The sequence below is a fragment of the Xenopus tropicalis genome, chromosome 6 (genome assembly GCF_000004195.4).
Source record: "Xenopus tropicalis strain Nigerian chromosome 6, UCB_Xtro_10.0, whole genome shotgun sequence".
Taxonomy (NCBI): domain Eukaryota; kingdom Metazoa; phylum Chordata; class Amphibia; order Anura; family Pipidae; genus Xenopus; species Xenopus tropicalis.
The window spans coordinates 125,478,987-125,499,116 of NC_030682.2; the positions used below are offsets into that span (position 1 = coordinate 125,478,987).

Here is a 20,130-nt window from a genome sequence, read left to right on the forward strand (position 1 = left end):
ATTCATTTCCTATTTATACTAGTCTCTCATTCAGACCACTCCCTGGTTGCTAAGATGATGTGGACCCTAGCAACCAGACAGCTGCTGAAACTCCAAACTGGAGAGCTGCTGAACAAAAGCTGAAATAATTAAAAAATTACAAATATTAAAAAATGGAGACTAATAGCAAATTGTCATAGAATATTACTCTCTAGATCAGGGATCCCCAACCTTTTATACCTGTGAGCCACATTTAAATGGAAAAAGTGTTGGGGAGCAACACAAGCATGAAAAAAGTTTCTGAGGGTAGCAAAAAGAGCTTTAATTGGCTACTTAATAGTCTTTAATTATACTTGGTTTTTATGCAACCAAAACTTCCCTCCTTACCATTAATTCAAAAATAAGCACCTGCTTTGAGGCCACTGGGAGCCACATCCAAGGGGTTGGGGAGCAACATGTTGCTCACGAGCCACTGGTTGGGGAACACTGCTCTAGATCATACTAAAAACTAACTAAAACAACCCTTCTAAGATCTTTTTGTGCATGAAAACTGGAAAGAAAAAAAAGAAACTACAGAAGCTTACCATTAACAAACAGACCTTTACACGTCCTTAATTTCATGATTATTCCTATCAGCCTCTTGTAAATGTTTTATAACTTATTGTTATCATTTTAAAGTAAACACAAGAGCGTGATGGAATTTGTGCCTTATAAATCGTATTCTGATATCTGCAGGGGTACGAGTTGCTTTGCTTTAATGAGGGAATACCGTATCCTTCTTGCAATAAAAGTGTGCAAGTGCTCAGCCTGGAGATATAGTTAAAGATAGTTAGATGGCGGTGCTCCAGGAATTCCTAGAAATATACTACAAGCTGAGCTGTGCTTAATCCAGGTTTCCTCCTACAAGTGGTAGGTTTTCCATAAATTACTGATCAGTCTGCTAGATAGTTTCTATCTATGGTGGGTTACAAATACTGGTTCTGAAAAGCTGCTTATGGTCAATGCAAGCAAAGGTGATCTTGGCTATTCCCACTTGTTATTAGCTCTGAAGTGGTTAAAGGAAAAACACATCCTGTTTGTAAGTAATGTATCAGGACATAGGTTATCGTGTGCATGGAACATTCCTTTTCTTCAGCGTTTATACATGAGTTATGACTGCCATGGTGCTTGCTATCACCTGACTTTGTTCCTTGATGCCAAAAAGATAGCGTAAATCCCTTTTAGCTCCCCTGTAACTGCCCTGTACATCTTACAGTAATTTAACTTTTTGTCCAACTCCTCTGTGTAAATTCATACTTTGTCCTTACATTCTGCCTCTGATGATTTTTATTTTGTTCTTTCAATCAGAACATCAGCACTTGCCTTAAACCTGAAAAAGGAGAAAAGGCACAGGATACATTTCAAATCAAAGATAAGCTCCGTGGAATACGATAGTGTTTTACAGAGCTTATCTGTTCTATGCTATGTAACCTGTGCCATTTAGCACTATTTCAACTTGAATGGCTGCCCCCAGGGATATACAGCAGGTTATTTATATCAACTATAGTAGTCTCTCTGATGCAAACACACAGTTTTCACCAGGGCAACAGTACTTATTATTTGAACTAGTTTACTCAGTATTTAAAAAGCATTTAAAACCCAAAATACAGATTTTCTTAATAAAGGATATGCAGTATTAAGAAACTTTCCAATATACATTCTTTAAAAATATTCAGTTGGTTTAATGTTATTTGTAAATGTAATTGCAATTGAAAGACGTATTTTTCTTTTCTTTTCTGGGCTGCTAGTTCTGTCTCTTGAAAGTATGTAGCAGAAATCTTGCATGTTTGTTCACAGCTCTATTAATCATTTGGCATCTGCTTTGCTGCTAGAAATTAGAACTGGACTGGCAAGGATTTCGAGAGCAGTTATATGTGCAACTAACAACTGAAAATGTATAATTCACATATATTGGAAATTTGCTTATTGGCTCATTTCACAAACAATAGAGTTGAAAGAGGGAAGTGTACAGGCTGTCATGGGAAGTATGTGTGTGACAGTGTGTCTGCTCTATTGTATGTTTTTTTTTTTTACATTTTGTGAAGTGCTGTGTAACCTTGGTGTGATGAATAAATGAATACAATACATAATAAAAAATTGTAATTCTAAGCAACTTTTCCAATATACGTTCTGCCCTAGGAGCATTTCCCAAGTGATGGGACGGTTTATAGTGAAATGCAGACCCTTAACTACTGTTCAGTGCTGCATGTGCAAGTAGCAGTATCTCGGTAAAAAAAAAATTATATATATATACTTTACGTACTTTGGTAGAGATGGCCTATAGGATTTATAACTCACTGTGTTTGTGTGGAGCTGGACTGTACTTTCTAACAGTGTGAGAAGCCTCTTTGTGCTGAGCTGGGTTTTAAAGAGAGAGAAAGTTAAGTACACAGCCTATATGCTTGTGTTATATAAGTGTATTAATGCTCTTTTTAATACTTATTAGAAAACTGATTTGTGCATTTCTCTCTTTCCCGTTCCAAATCTGAGAGCGTCTCCCTTGCCTTCCGTGTGTTCCTTAATGGGTGCCATATGTTCCCTCACATTTGCAGCAGCGAGGGAGTGTGTGTTGTGTAGGGAGAAGTGCTGAAGCAGCAAAAGCACAAGGAAAACAAGCTGGTGTATTAGTGACTCTCCCAGAGTAAAGCTCCGTTCCGCCGACGCAGGCTTGCAGGATTACAGAGGGGAGTCACAAAATGGTTAGTCCTTGCATTATACGCACAGCTAGCCCCCCGTGTGATGCATCTGTCGCCATGCGTTAGTTTAATCCCCCTCCATGGCAGTTATCTGGGTTAAAAGCCACTGATGTGCTCCTTGTATAATTCCTAACCTGTTTATAACTCGCGTTCTTGACTTTGCACATTAGTCGGTGTGGTCTGGGTATGAGGAACGTGTGACAGCTGCTTGTTTTTCGCCCTTTCTGTGCTCAGCATATCTGAATAAAGATTGTGTGCTGCAGTGCTGCTGGGATTGCGGTGCTTGGCTACGGAGAAGATAAGCAGTTTAACTTCAGCAATCAATGCTGTAAGTTTTTGGCGGCTCTATAAAACAGACAGTCATCATACTGTAGGACTGTAGGGTGCAAGAACCTCATTGACAAGCAGGCAGCGTTCAGCAGCAGCTGCAAATGTGCGAATGTGCTGGACTTAAAGGGATCTTAGTACTGCAGAGGAGTGACACACTGCAGCACAGAGATGTGCGGCACCACTCGGGTCTGGCTGCTTACGTGTCAAAGGAATAATTGTTTTGGGCCAGTGTTTCTCGTGTTTGTTTTCCTTGCAGCGGATATTGGCTGGAATAATAAGGTTCTGTGCACTGGAAGAGATACTTGGTGTGTTATTTAACCTCTTTGGGGGCTACATGCCCCTGCATTCCAAGTTAGGCTCCCAGGGATTTAGTTTGGAGACCTTGATGTGCTCTTTAGGGCTGTTAAAATTATATAGTGGCAAAAGGATGATTAGCGTTCTGGGGCCTTTAACAAAACAGAATTTTAACAGGGTACTGTATAAACTGGAGAGCAAGTGCAGTGCAGCTTAACTGGCAGCATTTTAGCAATGTCCAGCATATTATGGGTTAAGCAGCACTAGGTTTACTCTCCAGTGGCAACTGCTATGGAATCTTGGTATAGTATAGAACACACTTGCTTGGGAGCCCATACTGCATCCACTGCAGCATGTGAAAGACTCTCAGGCAAACTAATGTGTCATAAATATTCTTTTTCCTAATTTATAGGATCGGATATGGGAGCTGTATCATGGAAGGTTCATGTCAGGGTTCACTGCAGATTATGTAGAAGTGTTCTTAAAAGGATTGTTCACCATTAAATTAACCTGTAGTATGATGTAAAGAATGATATTTTGAGACAATTTGCAAATGATCTTAATTTTTTTATTTGCAGATTTTGATTAATTTAGCTTTTTGTTTAGCAGTTCTGCAGTTTTCAATTTCTGCAGCTATCCGGTTGCTAGGGTCCAGTTTAACCTAGCAACCAGGCAGTGGGTTTGTAAGAGAGACAGGAATACGAATAGAGCAGGGCCTAAAAAGAAAGTTAAGTAATGAAAAGCAACAATGAAAATGGTATCCTCACAATGTAATAGTTTTTTTTTACTGTTGGGGTCAGTGACCTCCATTTGAATACTGGAAAGAGTCAGAAGGCGGCAAATAATTCAAAACCTATAAAAAAAAAATGAAGACCGACTGAAAAGTTGCTAAGAATTGGACATTCTATAACATACAAAATGTTAACCTAAAGGTGAACCAACCCTTTAAAATGGGGACTATAGACCCTCTATGCGGGGGTTTTCTTCATGAAATGGAAATTCTTTATTAGATACACTAAATCTATTACTTTACCCACTGAGGCATTATTATCTGTGTATTTCAGTTTATTTGTATCACTGTTTGTTTTGATAAGCAGGGTTGGGATTTCATTCAGAGGAAAACAGTGGCCTCAGGTGGACAGTTTGTTATGAATTCTTGCTTTGCGTAAGCATGTTATGGTTCTTGACTGTCTGTACACGGGTAACCGTCCTGCTGTGTGTGAGCCCCAAATGCTACTCTGTCCGTTCCATATCTGATTGGGGCAGGTATTGATTGGTACTTGATAACAAGTGCCATGGATGTGATTTGTGGATGACCGGTTTGCACAGCTCCTTTTGATGCTGTATATAAATATATATATGTACTGCAGCTCAGTATGGTCTAGGTGGCTAAGCTTAGCCAAAGTTTCTATGCATTGCCAGCTTGCTTTTGAACACTACATCTCTCAGGCATGGCAATAAAATTTACCATACAAGTTTACCCAAATGTATTGATTTCATTCTGTTATTGATTATCTTTTAGTTTTTTTTTTTTATTACTGTAACTCATTCCAACTTCTCCCCAACCATCACAGATATTGGTAAGAATCAGGCCCCCTTTTCTGCTGATGACAAAGCTTTAGCGATCGTGTTATTTCAGTAACTCCGTGACTTCATGTCCTTGTGCCAAGGCTAACCAGTACCTGCATATCAGCCCAAATACCATACTGCTGTACCTCTGACTTTAGGCTGTCATTGCACATCACTAATCATCATGGTGCCATATGTAGGGGTTAGAGATTAGAGCTGGGCGGTATGACCAAAAATTTATCTCACGGTATTTTTCAAAATTATATTGGTGTCACTGTATTTGACGGTATTTTTTTTTTTCCATGCATGATTAGGTGTAAACCCCATTTCCTAATAAATTAGAGAATAATTACTGCAGTATTGAAAATCAGAGTCAGGCAAGCGAAGGATCGGCAACAGAAAGTCGTAAGGTAAATCAGGCAGGCTTAGTTTCCCAGGCAAGGCCGCAGACAACATAGCACAGGAGGAGGCGTTTGATAGCTTTAAATACCCCCTACGCATGCGCAGAACCGGCGCCGTCAGCGCGTCGCGGACATGCAGGCTTTGACATGTACGTGCGCTTTGACGCATGCGCACCTGGACGCGTGTGCGCAATGTCCCGCGGACAACGGGACGCGTGCACACACGCAAGGAGGCGCGCGAGACCGGGCTGCATGGGTGAGTACCCTGACACCCCGGTATTGCGGTATCTGAAAAATGAATATAGTTTTTAAAAAAACACCGGTATTCGGTATTAAACGGTGTATCGCCCAGCCCTATTAGAGATGTTTTTGAATGCATGTGCTTTGGTCTTTGGTCATTGAATGGATTGTCTCCCGATATGCCCGATATCAGGCTAATTCAATCGTTTGGCTCTAGGGCTTTTTAGAAAGTCGTTGAGACTAATTGCCCAATGGGACTTTGCCCTAAAAGTTTTAGTGATCATGTTATTCCTCAGATATAGTGAAGATTTGAATTGTTATTCTTTATGTGATGCACTAAAGGCACCTTATTTATATGTGCTTTTGGTTATTGGTACCAAAAACAGCTGGATGAAGAGCTTTGGGGCTACAGTTAGTTGTAGTTCAGCAAAAGCCAGTGAGTTACAGGTGCAGGTGCCTGATACAGTTTCTGACATTTGCCTTTTGAGCTGCCAAATTGCCTGTACCTATTGTATTTCTATATTCTGCTAACCTGCTAACCTTGTGACTTGCAGCTGCAGCAGAGGTAGGAGAGCATTTGTTCCAGCTTTCTCACTGTAGAAAGTGACATCAGAGTCACATGACTGGCACGGACTAGAATCTGTAGCAGTGCTCAAGGAGGGGGAGAGCCTGTGCAGTTCCTTCTGGAAGTGTTTATAGGAGATGCCTCCAACTTGTCTGGCAGCAGTAAGTGGCTCTATTTGTTTGCACTCTGTCCATTGCTCCTTCCCAGCCCACAGCTAGATAGTTCCCTTCTCTCCATAATCCTCACATTAACAGTACATCATTTTCATTAAAGGGGCATGTAATATTCATAAGTCTGTGCAATGTATTTCTGTGTCTCTTACTCATATAATTACATGCGTTTTGCATCAGTGTAACTTGAACTACAACTCCCAGAATCCCCAGTCTGTTTAGAATGATTGAAGTTGTACAATACACAAATGTAATTCAGAGTAAAATGCAGTATCTTTGGAATCAATGCCATAGCAGTCACAGTAACTAGATATGTGTTTCTTTATTTTGTTGTGTTTATTAGTCCTGTGCACATGAGTGTCTTTCTGGGGAGGGGGGGGGCTTGTAACAGCTGCTGCTTACTCAGAGGCACCGCCACCCCTAACTTCTGCAAAAAATAATACAAATGAGACCAAAAGATGTTCTTCTGTATTTCCATTCTTGGCCAATGCACTCCTGAATTTCTGGGTACATTTTGCAATAGTATCTAAACTTTTTAAGCAGTGATGCTAATAATTGCTTGTAGTCTTGTAATTACCCTAATGATGTTTGTAAGCTCTCTCTGGCTGGGCCTTCTGATCATTGTAACTGGTAAATGGGTTGGTTATATAAGGGCATATGTTGTGAGGTTCCATCAGCAAACTCAATCAAAGGGTCTGTCTGTAAATGCCTTTGTAGATTGTAGTGGCGCCTATAGGTAAACTACAGACAAAAGTCTGATATTCAGTTTTTTTTTTCAGTGACTATGATGAAAAATATATAATGGCTGATTTTAATTGGCTTTAAAAATACTATTGTTTCCAATTACACCTTTATTTGTCAAAAAGCCACTCTGGTCCTTGTGTGTTACAATGAGTGGTGGACGTGTTCTATATATTCAACCCCAGGATTGCGTTAGAATGTGGATAGCCAATCACAGCTCTGTCTCACACAGACTGCCACTGCCTGAATGAAATTCAGCAAGCAGGAAGTAGGTGGTTGGGTTTTGGGAAAATCTGCAGTAAATTGGTGCAAAAAAACAGCTTTTTAAAAAAAAAAAAAAAAAAAAAAGATTTTGTCTTAAAGGTGCTATATGTGATGCCACAAACTTGTTATTCACCATTAAACAGCTTGAGAATGTCTTTTAGCGTTTGACTGCTATTTTTGTTTTGTAGCCAGCGTGTTTAACCCTTCTGCGTTGCAGTCTTGGGGGTCCCAGATTCAGTTTAGCCAGAGCACTAGCTGCAGGTATAATCTTCTTTTTTCTCTGTGGGTTTTTTCCCCACACTCCTGAAATCTGCATGAACGGGTTAACACAATCCTGATAAAAGTGACAATGATGTGATAGAGGCTAAAGGTCCCCATACACTGGCTGATTCTAGCTGCCGATATCGTTCCCTTAGACCGATTAGCTGCCGAATCGGTCTGTGTATGGGCACTACCGGTGGGCCTGACAGACCGACATCTGGCCTGAAATCGGCTAGATATCGATCGGGCAGGTTAAAAAATCTAGTCGGATCGGGGACCGCATCGGCTCGTTGATGCGGTCCCCAGACCGACTTTGCCTATACCCGGGCCAAATGATTGAATTAGCCTGGATTCTCCCGATATTGCCCACCCATAGGTGGATCTGACGTTGTATGGGCACCTTAAGTCAAGACTGAGATTTACAACAGGCCCTGACATTTCAAATGCAAAAACCTCTCCCAATTGTGACTGTCTATGGCATTTTACAGCAGCCCCTCTGGCATTTGCCAGAATCTACTGTTTGCCAGTCTGGGTCTGATGCTCAATGCAAGATATGTTGGCACTGTATAAATAAATAAAGGCTAATAATCATTTTCCTGTTGGTATCTGATATTATTGGAATCTGTGGGTAACTGTAATTGGTTTAACTTTGTGCCCTTTTTCACTTTCCCTCATAAGAATTATATAAAAGCATACTTGCATCTACCATGATAATACCAGCTGCATTCTCTCTCTTTGCAGTTGTTTAGTGAAGAAGCTAAATTTGAAAACTGCGTTATTCTAAACGTGAGGTTAAACTTTTAGTGGGGTTTGTCTCTATTGACCTCTAATTTTACATAGTAAGATATGGTTGGCCAGTTCAGCTATGCAGTTTTACTGACTGGGTAGGGTGGAAAATTTGGTCAACTCATTAACACACTGGTGTTCAACTAAGCTTGAAGGCCAAAATCCGAAAGTAGGAATCTTTTGGCCTTCAAGCTTAGTTGAACACCAATGTGAATTTTGCATAGATTCATTAAATTCTAGATCTTAAAAGTCATGGGGGGCTATTAGGCAATTTAGACCAACAGTACTTCAAAACATGCTGACAATTGTTGCCTGAAAACAGGCCTGATTGTGCAGTTATAGCTATTTCAGTTGTCTGCAATCAGGGTCTGACTGGTGTCCCAAGCTATAGTCGCTTCTGGCCCAATGGCAATTGACCCACTGCAGGTTTTCTGGTGGGCCCTTGGAGGTCCAGTCCAACACTGTCTCCAGAAAGAGATGATTGGAGGCAATAAATACTGTATGGAGAATATAGAGGTGTGGGAGTAGTTAAGTAAAAAAAAAAAAAGCAAATTATCAGTAAAACTGATACTTGATCTAGTGTTAAGCAGGGGAGCTTAGAAAATAATCTTAGAATCCTAATGGCGTGGTGCTGTACATTACAGAGAGATCTCTGATACAAAGCTCCAGGCCCCAGCATTTCACATAATATACCCATAACAGTCCTCATTACAGTATGTAAAGTTGCAAAAAGCAAGTAACCAAGCATCCTTTTATGTCTTACCAATAGAGGTTTGCAAATGCTATTCTATGACTTTTTTTTTTCATTTTTATAAAAGCATTGGGAACACATTTTTATTCTCAGTACAGTAAAGTGGGATATAGTTTAACATGGGAGTTTTCTTTCTCTTTCATCTGTACAACCGCCCTGTCCCTTGGTTCAGGTTGTATAGTTTACCCAAACTGAGGCACAATTCCATATCCCTTCTTGTAAAGAACATTTGGTCTTCCCTTTTTTAACTTTGAAAATACTTCTGTACTTTGTAGAATGAAGGGACATGTGACAGCTTGCTGTGCAGCAAATGGCAAAGAAACACAAGTGAACCAGTGCTATACTCACATGATGACTGTAACTCTCGTTTTCTAGGCCTGACCTGTAACCTGACATGGCCACAGCCTCGCCACGGCCGGGGAATCGAAACAGTCTTGAAGATTTACAGCTGCACGTGACAGGTAATTTGTATGTGTGCTCGGATGTAAAGCTTGATCTCCCCTCCAGTATTTGTGCAATGTAAAGCACAGATTTTTGTGCAAATCATAATGCAGCACGCATATGTGTATGAATGTGCCCGCACACATGGTCTCATACCTTCTTGTTCATTCATCGCAAAACAGTATTAGAATTTTAAAAGATATAAGCAACATGGCCTACTTTTTTTTCTTCCCCCCCAGCCTTCAAAAGTTTTGATTACTAGTACCATTTTTACAGAGAGCAAAGGTCCTCTGCACTAACCCATTCTCACATTTCTTTCATTTTTGCAGATTAGGGTGCTTTATTCTTTCACCATTATCAACAACATTAAGTTCTGAACATTTCCATAGCCCAGTGCAGTCATGGTAAAACCGAATATGATCTGAGCTATTTTTGGCTTCTTTTTGTGTCTATGATTAAACCTACTGCCAAGGAATGCAAATGAGCAACACCCTCACGTGTGTGTTTTGAAAAAAGGTAGCACAGCACTCTGTTATAGCAAAGTATGTGGTGCAAGTCCCCAATGGACTCCGATTCTCCTGCAACAATATATGTCAAAATGGACAGCACACACAGTAAGAATGAAAAAAGTGTATTGTATAAAGATTCACATCATAATCTTACTGTACACATAAAAAATGCGGCGTTTCGAGCCCTGCCGGGCTCTTCCTCAGGGCATGTGAACAGCAATCACTCATATAAATTATCAATAAAAAAAAAGAACAAAAAATCTTTATTAATCCAGTGTTTCGAACACTGAATGTGTTCTTCTTCAGGGACAACAACACATTTAGAAGATTTTTTATATATATATATAGTAGTGATGTCCAATGTCAGAGGATCTGCACATGTTTCTTTTGAAAAAACACCTTCCCTTGTTTAAAACCATAGCAGTTTTTTTTAAGCCATACCCATGCCAATGAAACCCCTATTTTTATTCAAATTCTGCATAAACACTGTGCCTATAAAATATGATAAATAGACACTATCCCCCCCCCCCCAAAAAAAAAAAAAAATTAAGGGCAATCAATATACTGTATGTAGAGCTGGGGAGAACCTGCACTATTTAAGCTTAGCTGAGGACCCCATATTTATGTAGTAAGAAAACTTATGAGAAACACTCATTTTTGGTGCATATTCCTCTGTATTCTCAAGATTATTGAAGTGAATACAACTTGAGAAATGTTGATAGGTGATAGGGCAGAGAGGCAAATGTAAAGGCACACAATTTCAGCTGCTGATTCAAGTCCTTCCAACTGATTCTGCAGCTTATCTGCCTTTCAGATGGGGGTCCCGTGTGTGTGCTTGTGTTTGAAGCATTTCAGAAAATTATAATGACATAATTTCTTTGGAATAGGCAATGCTGTAGCCTCATTTCCTTTAATAAACCTCCTTTCCTCATCCAGCGATGTCTTCCTCTCATTGACGCCTTATAATGCCATATATTCACGTGGCATTTCTTTGTCACTGTGCCAGACAGCTGCCTTTATTTTTATGTCATTGTGCAGTAACCTACTGGGCCCAATTGTCAAATTGAAGTGACCGTTGCATATTTTGTACTGATATCCTGGAAGCCTGGCTTTTTCCTGTTTATCTTATTTGTAGTATTGTAGTATTGGTTTTTGTATCTTATTTCATTTTGACAGCTGCGTGTTACAAACTGTGAGCAAGCTAGGGTTACATATTTACATATTCTGCCCATGTTATAAAATAAAAATGCTACAAGCAATCAATACAATCAACTGTCCATATTTTGTGTGGTGTCATTGGGGATAGCAGGGAGGGCCAACTCGTATATAGCCTTTAAGCTGGCCATAAACACACCGATGTTTCGAGCAATTTTCAGAACCCTTGTGGGCTCCAAATAATTGTCTGGATAATTTTATTACCACAGCGATCGGTCGGATAACAATAACATCTATTCATGTATTGTGTATCTGACTATATCCTTAGGGGGACCTACAATGCATTTCTGGGGCATTGGTTTCGTACGATTGTTGTCTGCCATTTGCTTTATGTTTAGAATATCCTCCGATTTGTTATTTTTAGTACTTTATCCTACAATTTCAATCTGAATGTTTTAGATCGTTGCATTTTAACATTCAATCAGCATCTGAACGTTCGGCAGAAATATGAACGTGAATGACCAGCTTTACAATGACTTTCTGATGAAATCTAGATAATTTGGGTGCTTTAACGCAGTGTTTAGTGAAGCAGTATTAGTCAAGATGCTTTGGGCTGTATATGATTTCTTGTTTAATCAGGATTTGGAAGACACTGGTGCCAAAATGAGATTTTGTGTATGACACTTGTATATGGCACTTTGTAATCTCTGCAACCTTTGTCATTCACTGGCAGAATTGCAGAAATCTAAATGTAAAGTTAATGTAACAAGGCCTCAGGCAGTTAGGTGGTCACTGACTATGCATTCAAAGCGGTTATCAGACAGTAGGCATTCTGTATCAGTCTGGTCTATTCTCTATATATTTGATTTAGTGTTAGGCATATATACACATTGCAGTGTAGGCCCAGCTGATTGCAAAAAATCTGTTTGCCTGGCCTAAATTCTAAGGCTTAAGGCACTGGGGCATAACCTCTGAGGAAGAACCACAAAAACATCAGACTATGCCACAAATGTTATGAAAACATTGTTATAGAGAAGCACCAGCTCAAGCGAGCGGTTCTTAGGCAGTTCAGCGCTCAGGGTGCTTCTGATTCAGTAACATTAGCAGGAGTGGCAGACAGTTTTTTTTTTTTTTACTTCCCTCAGTTTATGCTGGGCTACAGCTGCAGTCAAAAAGTCTCATGTGCCATAAGCATTAGGGTCCTCTGAAGACAAGTATTGTTAAGGAGGAACTGGTGCTGTATAATAGAGCCAAATTACCTTTTTGTGTCACTGATCTTTGCACCAGTGGGATCTGAGCAAGTTCGAAGAGAGATTAATTGATTTTTAATCACATACTGATCCAGTGGAATCCTGTTCCTATTGTTTGAGCACCTTTGGAAGTAATTTACCAGTGTAAACGTCAAGGGCATGTTTTGGTTATTATGATAGAATAAATATGTTAAAAGGAGTTTAAGGGAGAAGGAAATACATTTTGGCATTTTATTGCCAACAGATTAGTCACATTAGTGCAAGCTAGAACTCTATTGCTGGTAGCTCAAATTACATCAGAGATGGGAGGGGGAGAGAGGAGCAAACTAAGCAGACTCGTGCTCTGCCCTGAAGGATTTTTCTTTTTTTATAACGCTTTTTGATAAAGCTTACTTAGTTTTTAAATCCTAATTGCTATTTCCTTCCACAGAGAGGTCAGATATGGCCCTCCAGTATGGCCTGCCGATGGGCTTTTTATTTGATGTGTTCTTCTTATCCAGCCTACCTCTTCATCATCAGTCCATAATACAGCAAGTGTCGGGCATGTGTCAGTTAATGACAACGAAAACAATTTAACGATAATAAATCAAAAACTAATACGATTCAACATTGTTGGGACTAGTGTTTGTATGTGATAGTAGATGGCAGTCTTATATAGAAATACAGAGACAAAACCCTACCTGTGTTCGGTTTTATGTCACCAGATTTAGACAGACCAGCAAGGAACATCCAGTAAGAGTCAGCCTTGTAACTAACCCTGCCTGTGTCCGCATTTATGCCACCTATCTTCGCATAGCTCTTTAGAGTAGCCCAGCAAAGATGGTGATCTCATAGCTGCACATTATTAGTAGGAAAATAAATCTCTAGCAGCTGTCAGTGTATAAATACAGTAAGCCATTTAAAAATGATTGGGCACAATAATGGCAGTGCATGTTACACCTCTGCACAGAGATTTTGTATCAGTCATGGGTGCTTTTATCATCAGGCATACTGTGTTCTTTATCTGAAGGGCTGGGCTTAAACTAGTAAAGTCATTATTTCCTCTTGGCTACAAATCATATTTTTCTCTCCATTAAGCCAACAGGTCAGAAGAAATTCTCTTTGCATGAAGAGCCAAGCTTACCTTTCCCTACTGTGTCCATCTGCTGCGCCACAGTGTGCCGGACAGTAGTAAGGCAGATTCTGTTTTATCAGCTGCCTCCAGGGCTTCCGGATTGTTTTTCTGCTTAGCCTAGCAGTATCTCTCGTACTACTGTCTGCAGCGGGATACATCTGCCTAACTGCTTCCAAATCGGATTTTATTGAGTGAAAGCAATGCCACTTTTGCAGTGTATTAGAGTAGCTACGGGGATCCTCTAGGGCCTCCCTCCCGCTTCCATCACTCCAGTGTTAACTGTATTCTGTGTTATGGGATAAGTGCACTTGTAGATCTGACACGAGAATGACAGTCCCTTGCAGTAGCAGTAGCAAACCCAGGGTTTTTATAAGGAACCCGGCAGGTCACCTACACCTGCCTTTAAAAGAGTTATATCATATAAAAATTAATAATATACCAGTGAATTATACTCCTCTAAATATAGAAGGATTGTGCTTAAAAAGTTGTTTCTCACTGATTTATTGAGAAATTCAACCAAAACCCCACTATTCCCACCCATCTGTTCCACTTCCTGCTGGCTGAATTATCTGGATGTGCAGGGGAGCCCGGGGCTCTCAGTAAACTGCACTGTAGGATAGGGACCAATCAGCAGCTAGGCTGACCTGATAGGGAACTGAAGCCTGTCTTTGCTTGTGTGACTACAAGGCTGTGATTGGCTATCCCCCTCCTACTGTGTTTCTGGCAGGGACGGTTAGGACACAACCACTGTTCTTTTGAAACAGGGACAGAGAGCTGATAGGATCTATAGGGAGCCGTAATAATGGGGCCATTATTACAGATAGGATTAATGTTTAGTAAAACCCGCACCATAGATTATTCATAATTGCCTACAAAATTAGGGTTTTTTCCATTTATCCAATATGTCTTCTTTAACTGTGCTGTTTTGCTTTGGGCTGATCTATCTGCTAGTAGTGGGTTATGAAGACTGTCAGCTGCTGAAACATGTTTTTTTAGGTATCAAATGACATCCAGCATGTGTAATACTAACTTTAAAATGTACATGGGGTGCAAAAAGCTGCCCATTTTTCTGTGGTACTAGCTTTGGCTAGCTAAATGCCTATTAGTAGCAAATCTTACTGATGTATTTCTATTCAGTGATGTGGGTTGAGGCCACTAACCACTGCTTGAGCATCCCCAGTGGTTGAAAAGTGTGGCACTCAGTTGCAGTTGTTATACTGTTAATCACTGTAGCATATTAAGGACGTTGGTTTTACCACCATCTACTCCTATGCATCTCACCAACTGGTATAATAAGCCTGGGCCTGTTATAATGGGGTAGCTGTCCCAATTATCTGAAGTCTGTTACCTGCAACTGGCATATATCACACACCACTGAGATATGGGGTCTTGTATACAGGTGCTTTAGTGAGGTTTTGTATGCACAGGTTGATTGTTCTGTTGGAAGTATGCACAGTACAACATTTTGGGTTAAAATATTCTGACACCGTGTCAGACACATTGTTCTTTGTTCTAAGGAGGGCATGATGACCATGGCAAAGCAGAACATAACGACCCTTCATTTAATATTGGTCATACTTTTATTCATCAAACATAATCCAACAGTGTCATGCTTTCTCAAACATCTCGGTTTCCACAGAAGCCCCTGCATGCCTGTGTGCCATACTCCTCTGATTCTGTGCCGGAGAAGGGCAAAACCATAGGTCGCACCTTAAAGGATATGTAAACCTGAAAAGTAAATTGACCAGGTTGCTTTCCTAAACTTTTTTTGCTATTACAGGTATGGGACCTGTTATCCCGAATGCTTGGGACCTGGGGTCTTCCGGTTAAGGGATCTTTCCATAGTTTAGATCTCCATACCTTAAGTATGCTAAAAATCATTTAAACATTAAATAAACCCAATAGGATTGTTTTCCATCCAATAAGGATTAATTATATCTTAGTTGGGATCAAGTACAAGGTTCTGTTTTAATACTATGGAGAAAAATAAATTATTTCTAAAAATTGGAATCATTTGTTTAAAATGGGAGTCTATGGGAGATAGCCTTTTTGTAATTCGGAACTTTCTGGATAATGGGTTTCCAGATACCTGTACATATTTCCTATAACTGTACATTTTTAATTAAATTTTTTTTTTTTTTAGTTTCAGAGCTAATATGAATTTTGTAACAGTTCCTCTAACTGACCGAGAGATTGGAAAGAGATATGTTTAGAAGCAAAAGAGAACTATTTTGATGTTGCTTTGCTCAGGAAAGAGATAGGAAAAGTCTGATCTTTTCTGAGCAGAGTAACATCAGAACAGTTCCCTGTTTTCCTTCTGAATGTATCTCTGATAATAGGTATTGCTGTTGTTGCAAATTTCATTATATTAGCAGTTAATAAAAAGTCAAATAGATGTTAAACTAAAATAATTTAATAATTAATGTAAATGTTTATGGAAAAGCTCAACTTTGAGGTACTGTCTTGCCTGTTCCTTTGCCTATTAATGTTAAAGGGGAAGGAAAGGCTAAGTCACTTGGGGGTGCTAAAATGTTAAGCACCCCCAAGTGACTTTAATCGCTTACCTTGTACCCCGGGCTAGTGCTCCTATTAGGAGAAAACCGCACCAGCCCAGGGCACCTGGGGCGATGCGCTTCCACCTTCGTTAAGCCTTGACTGTGAGTCAGGTGCATGCACAGTAGAGTGAAAAAGCCGACTTCTCTGTTAAAGTTCGGCTTTTCACTCTACTGCGCGTGTGGCGAAGGAGGAAGCGCTGCAGGTACCCCGGGCTGGTGCTGTTCTCTCCGAACTGGGGCACCAGCCCAGGGGAAAAGGTAAGCGATTCAAGTCACTTGGGGGTGCCTAACATTTTAGCACCCCCAAGTGACTTAGCCTGACCTTCTCCTTTAAGAGTGGATTGTATACTTGGACACAGAGATCTGTACTACAGGGTGGCACTTTTCATAGGAAGAGGTGTGTAAGACAGGTTAACCCGAAAAGTGGCCCCAGAAAAAAAGTGGTTTGAACTGCCCTGCTGTCTGGGCTTAGCCGCATGGCTTATCCATAGGATAAGTATAAGGTGACAGAATAGATGGTCCTGGTTTTTCTCAGATTCCATTTATATTTTAATTCAAGCAGCTTAGTTTAAAAGCTGGTGGTGAGATAATGGCACACTTGGGTACCTTACTGTGCTAGTGCTCAGTGAGCTGAAATGCTTTAGAATTTGTAGTAAGCAAATGTTCTTAATTAGTAAAAAAATGCCCTTTATGCAGAAAGTATCTGTGTGATTTATATGGCCAAAAGTATTGGCGCACCCCTTCTTTTCTCATGTGGAACACTCTACAGAGTTCCAAACTGTCTCTGGAATGCCAGCACAAACACTATCTCTTGAACTTGAATGCATGTGCGTTTTATTGGTGAGCAAACACACACAAGCATAACAACCCTGCGTAATGGCATGAGTGAGGTAAACATCACTGCCGTTGCAGAACGCTAACTATTTAATGCATAAAGCCAGCTGGAAAGGTTGGTATAGGTAGAATGGTGGTGTGAGGCTTTTTAATGGTTTGGATTATTCAGCTGATATCAGAATATGCTGTTTTTAAAGTGCCTTGACCCAGTTTTAGTGCCCATTGCAGACCTGATAGAAGGGGTGGGGACTAGGGGTAGGCTTTGTTAGTTCTATGCAGCACTGTCTCTTCCTATACAGTATACATGCTTGAGCAAAGTAGCCGGTATAAAGTTCAGTGAGCAGGACTTCAGGCAGCAGGGGTTGTGATGTTAAAATAGGGTGGGAGGGCAATAGAAAGAGAGAGCCAAAGTGGGGCACCCTGTGTGTATGGTACAAAATGTTTTAGGTCCGGCTCTGCTGCTGTGAGATGAACTGAATTTCTATGGCGCACAGGGGAGCGTGGGTGATACTATTGGAGCAGCACCACCCCTAGTAAAAACGACAGGAGGCACAGTAACACCAATACTATGCAGTGGTGCCGTGACAAGTGCTTGGTTATTATAGTGTTTTCAGCAGGTTCCAGGCAGATAGGCTCCAATTTTATTACCCCTGAAAGATGCACATTGGCCTTGCCTCTGTGTGTAAACATAGAAATAACAGTCTGTGAAGCATAAGTACATAGTTATGCTGGTTCCCTTTTACTATCTTGGTGTTGGAATGTTTATTGTTTTAATGTCTATATTTATATGCCCATACTTTTTGGCGCTACAGTTAGGTGGGGTCTAAATACTCGGGGCGTTTATATTTCTGCAACCTTGAAAGGAGATTGAAATTTCAGTTCATTGATATTATTTTTTACCTAATGTGTATTATGTTGTGTTATTTACCAGATACAACCATCGTTAGAGCTGCACTTTACCAGAAATATCACTTTGGGGTTTACACTTAAGGTGGGCATACACTATATCATCTGATCATTTGGCCCCCAGCCTCAATATTGGATTATAATAAGGGCTAATAGAGATCCTGTCAGGAGAGGGTGCAACAACATGTTTGTGATCATCAGTCATATAGCCAACCAGACATTAATGAAGTCCACTTAGCACTTGAGCACTTAGCAGTCCTCCCCCACCAGCCGGGCATTGGATTGAGCTGCAAGCTCTTGGGCCCCTGTAGCTAGTGTTAAAGAACCTGAAGAGTCATGTAAAAGGCCTGACTGAAATGAAAGCACAATAACAATCCTTTTGTTTCTTTTGGATTCCTGCTAGAAAGTGTTTGTTTAGTCTCCTGATATAGTCTACACCCTTATTTTATTTGGCATTTGGCAGTAATGTTACTGATTTATGCTGTGCTGGGTTATAGGCTGCAGAGCAATGGAATAGTCTGCTATATCATCTGAGTCCCTGTGCATGTGTTTATGCGCTCTATGTTAATGTTTATTATGTTTTAGCTCCAGGTGTATTTTCTGACATTCACCTTAAAGGGAACTTTTAAGTTGAAAATGGCGTATGCCATCCCACCGGCGATTTACATCCTAGCCGGTGGGATGGCATTTTGGGGAGATTAGTCGACTGCGACAAGGGAGATTTGTCACGCGGCGACTAATCTCCCCGTCTGCCACGGCCCTAAACTGCATGTATCCCTGTGGGTGGCAAAACAATCCTATTGGATTTATTTAAGAATTAAATAATTTTATATATATATATATATATATATATATATATATATATATTTAGTCCTAAAAATGACAAAGTTCAGAACATGTGATGATCATCTGCTTTTCCCAAGTCAAGGCATTTGCACAACCCCCACTTGTTCTTATGCCTTGCATCTCTAGTAAATATGTTGCTGCTGTATAAATCATGTATTTCATAATAACAATAGCACAAACTGCCCACGGCGCTCGCCCTGCGCGCACCCAGACTGCCCACGGCGCTCGCCCTGCGCGCACCCAGACTGCCCACGGCGCTCGCCCTGCGCGCACCCAGACTGCCCACGGCGCTCGCCCTGCGCGCACCCAGACTGCCCACGGCGCTCGCCCTGCGCGCACCCAGACTGCCCACGGCGCTCGCCCTGCGCGCTCCCAGACTGCCCACGGCGCTCGCCCTGCGCGCTCCCAGACTGCCCACGGCGCTCGCCCTGCGCGCACCCAGACTGCCCACGGCGCTATCAGGAGTGAGTGAGGGAAGCTCCCTGTGCACGGTTGTTGAGCCTTACCAGAGCAAGTTTGCCATTAAAGGATTACAGTAAAACAGATACATAAAAAATGCTACAATTAAGAGATTGCAGTAAGTCCTGCAGTGAGTCAGGTACCTGTGGAATACCTGCAAAGCTGTCAGGTTTCAGGAGAGAAATTTCTGATTAACCAGCTGGGGGTGCAGTTTGAGGATACTCTGCTTGGGTATGCAGTAAGCTATGGTTGTTATCCCCCCCACCTGCCTTTGGTGAAGCAGCAGTTCTTTCCTTATACCTGGCTGATCCGCTGGAGTGATGTCATTTCTGAGCTTAGTAAGTAAACCCACTGCGGGTGGGCAGGGGCATTTCTCGGGTGTATATTGCCCTTTGTGATGCCACCTCCTCGCACCTGACGATTACCTTTCAGAGCGTCACAGAGGTGCAAGGGGGGGAGTGCATCTCTAGTGCAGACAGCAAAGTTACTAGGTGCTGATTTTTGCGGCCCCTGGTAAATTGCAAGCTACTGCTGCCTCAGGCTTGCTTATGGCTTCAGCACCCCTGTAAGTAGGATTGGGTAGCGGGCATGTTGCTGCTTGGCGAGTGCGGGTCAGGTTGCAGGTCAGAGAGTCCAGGTTGGGCTCGGGTCTTCCCAACTGAACACACACAGGATTCTAGATTGCAGTGATCTCTATAGATGTTGAACATAAAAGCTGATGCCCATGTAAAAATAATGAGCCTGGGAAAAGGTGCAGGTTAGTGTCTGTAAGTGTCAAGCAGCAACATTCTTGGTAGTACTGATTTCTAAATCTTTTTTGTGCTAACAGTTCTTTTACTCAGATGGGTTGGTGAGTCAGTGTTTTGCCATTTCAATTGATTTTCACTGCCATGGCATTTCTGAGTGTCAGAAAATTCATTGATTGACTTTCAAAACAAAGTGCATCTCATGAAATAGGTGTATAGCAAATATTAA

General features: G+C 41.1%; 1 protein-coding gene across 4 annotated transcripts in view; it reads left to right on the top strand.

Moving 5' to 3' along the window:
* Positions 1-20,130, top strand: part of wwp1 (WW domain containing E3 ubiquitin protein ligase 1) — a 66,876-nt gene that overhangs the window by 14,953 nt on the left and 31,793 nt on the right. Inside the window, exons 2-4 of one of the 4 annotated variants that reach the window (XM_012964151.3) lie at positions 6,103-6,274; positions 7,477-7,549; positions 9,462-9,547. In XM_012964151.3, the coding sequence (XP_012819605.2) occupies positions 9,481-9,547 (67 nt within the window). In that variant the 5' untranslated portion in view covers positions 6,103-6,274; positions 7,477-7,549; positions 9,462-9,480. 4 annotated transcript variants of the gene reach the window in all.